Source organism: Rhea americana, unplaced genomic scaffold (assembly GCF_003343005.1).
Source record: "Rhea americana isolate MKP2758 unplaced genomic scaffold, rheAme1 scaffold_652, whole genome shotgun sequence".
Taxonomy (NCBI): Eukaryota; Metazoa; Chordata; class Aves; order Rheiformes; family Rheidae; genus Rhea; species Rhea americana.
The window spans coordinates 11266-13032 of NW_028186815.1; the positions used below are offsets into that span (position 1 = coordinate 11266).

At 76.2% G+C, this 1767-nt stretch overlaps 1 protein-coding gene across 1 annotated transcript in view; it reads left to right on the forward strand.

Moving 5' to 3' along the window:
• The first annotated feature begins 45 nt into the window (after window positions 1-45).
• Window positions 46-1767, forward strand: part of ANKLE1 (ankyrin repeat and LEM domain containing 1) — a 5343-nt gene continuing 3621 nt past the window's right edge. Inside the window, exons 1-4 of the mRNA XM_085320734.1 lie at window positions 46-458; window positions 565-670; window positions 759-858; window positions 1114-1765. Coding sequence (XP_085176860.1) covers window positions 145-458; window positions 565-670; window positions 759-858; window positions 1114-1765 — 1172 coding nt within the window. The 5' untranslated portion in view covers window positions 46-144. The remainder of the gene's footprint in view (window positions 459-564; window positions 671-758; window positions 859-1113; window positions 1766-1767) is intronic.

Sequence of the window (1767 nt, forward strand, 5' to 3'; positions counted from 1 at the left end):
GAGGGACCTGCACCGGGGGCGGGGGCGTTGTGCCGACGGGGGTCCCATCCTGCAGGCTTTGCCCTGGGGAGAGCGTTGCATTTATTGCACGGGGTGGGGGGAGGTGCTTTGGGGTACCAGCCCCCCCCCCGTCACCCTTGGGGCATGGGGTGGGCACAGCGTGTGCTGCAGGTCTCCTCGCACCCGGCRGGGTCCCGCCATCCCGTGCAGAGGGGCAATGTCTGGGTGGGAGCCGTGTGCGGGGTGGAGGCAGCCGGGGGATGCGGGCTGGCTGACCCCTGCCCAACCTCCCGGTGCCGCTGCAGGCTGGTGCAGGCCCTGCTGGAGCGGGGGGCCGATCCCAACCTCGTCCTCCCGGAGGGGGTCACCGCCGTCCACCTGGCCGCCAGCAAGGAGCGGGAGGGCGGCGTGCGCTKCTTGGGGCTGATCCTGCGCCACGGCGGGGACCCCAACGCCAGGTAGGGGCCGGGGGCTGGCCGCAGCCCCCCGTCGCTGTCCCCGCTTTGGCAGCACGACCCCGGCACGGGGCCCTGCCRGGCGCCTGAGAGCTGCTGCCCGTGCCAGGGCCGCCGAGGGGCTCACGCCGCTGCACGTCGCCGCGTCCTGGGGGTGCAGCCGGGGCCTCGAGCTCCTGCTGAAGGAAGGAGGAGACCCGGAGCTGCGTGACCAGGTGAGGGGGACCGGCACCGGGGTGGGGGGAGCACCCTCCCCGGGGCTGGCTGGCCACGGTGGTGAGCGCGGTGTCCCTTTTCTGGCAGGAGGGGAAGCGAGCCATCGACCTGGCGCTGGAGCAGGGCAACCGCGCGTGCGTGCAGGTGCTGCGGGACTGGCAGCACGGCGCCTGCCGCCGGCCCCCCGGTAAGGGCGGCCCCTCGCCGCCGGGGCACACGGGGCTCCCGCTGCGTCCCCGGCACGGAGCGGCTGCGGTAACCGCCCGGAGCCCTGCGCGTCCCCAGCGCCACGAGCCTTGCCGTTCTCAGCTGCTCGGGGCGGGGGGCTCGCYGTCCCGGCCGTGCCCGCTCTCGGGRGTTAATGCAGCCGCCCTCGTGCCTGGCCGGGGCCCGGCGCCTGCCGCACGAGGTGAATCGCTCGGTCCCGATCTCTGCCTCGCAGATGCCCCCACAGACCTGCAGCGGCCCCGGCACTCCCTGTCCTTCCTCACCGAGGACCGCACCGAGGGCAGCGTCTGCTCGAGGCTCTCCGAGGACGGCTCCGAGCTCGGGCCCCCGAGCGGCACCCGGCTGGGCGAGCCGGAGGCYGGGCTGGCTCGTGGCTGCGCTCCGCGGCCCCTCGCCTGCAGCACGCTGCTGCACGCGGGGGGCAGCCCGGGGGGCGGCAGCTCCGAGGACGAGCCCTTCGTCAGCGCCGCCGAGACGCTGGAGCCCCCCGAGGCGGGGGGCAGCCCGGGGGCCGCGGCGCTGCCGGCCCTGCTGCAGGCTTGCAGCCTCGGGGGCTCAAGCCCCCCGGGGCCGGAGCCTCCCCAGCTCCGCCACGTCACCCCCAGGACCAAGAGCCGCCTGGAGGCCTCGGCGGCCCGGCTCGGCACCGCCTCTGCCGCCTCCTCCTCCTCCTCCTCGCTCTTCAGCGCGACGCTGGAGATGCCCCGACGTCCCCCGCGGCACAGGGCTCCCGCCGCCCCCCCGGGGCACCGTGGCACCCTCGAGGACGGGGACACATCCGACCCGGGCCCGGAGGACACGGGATCTCTGGATGCCACGATGCTGCTGCCCGGCACCTCCGTCGGCTCCGGCGCTGCCGAGCCGCCGC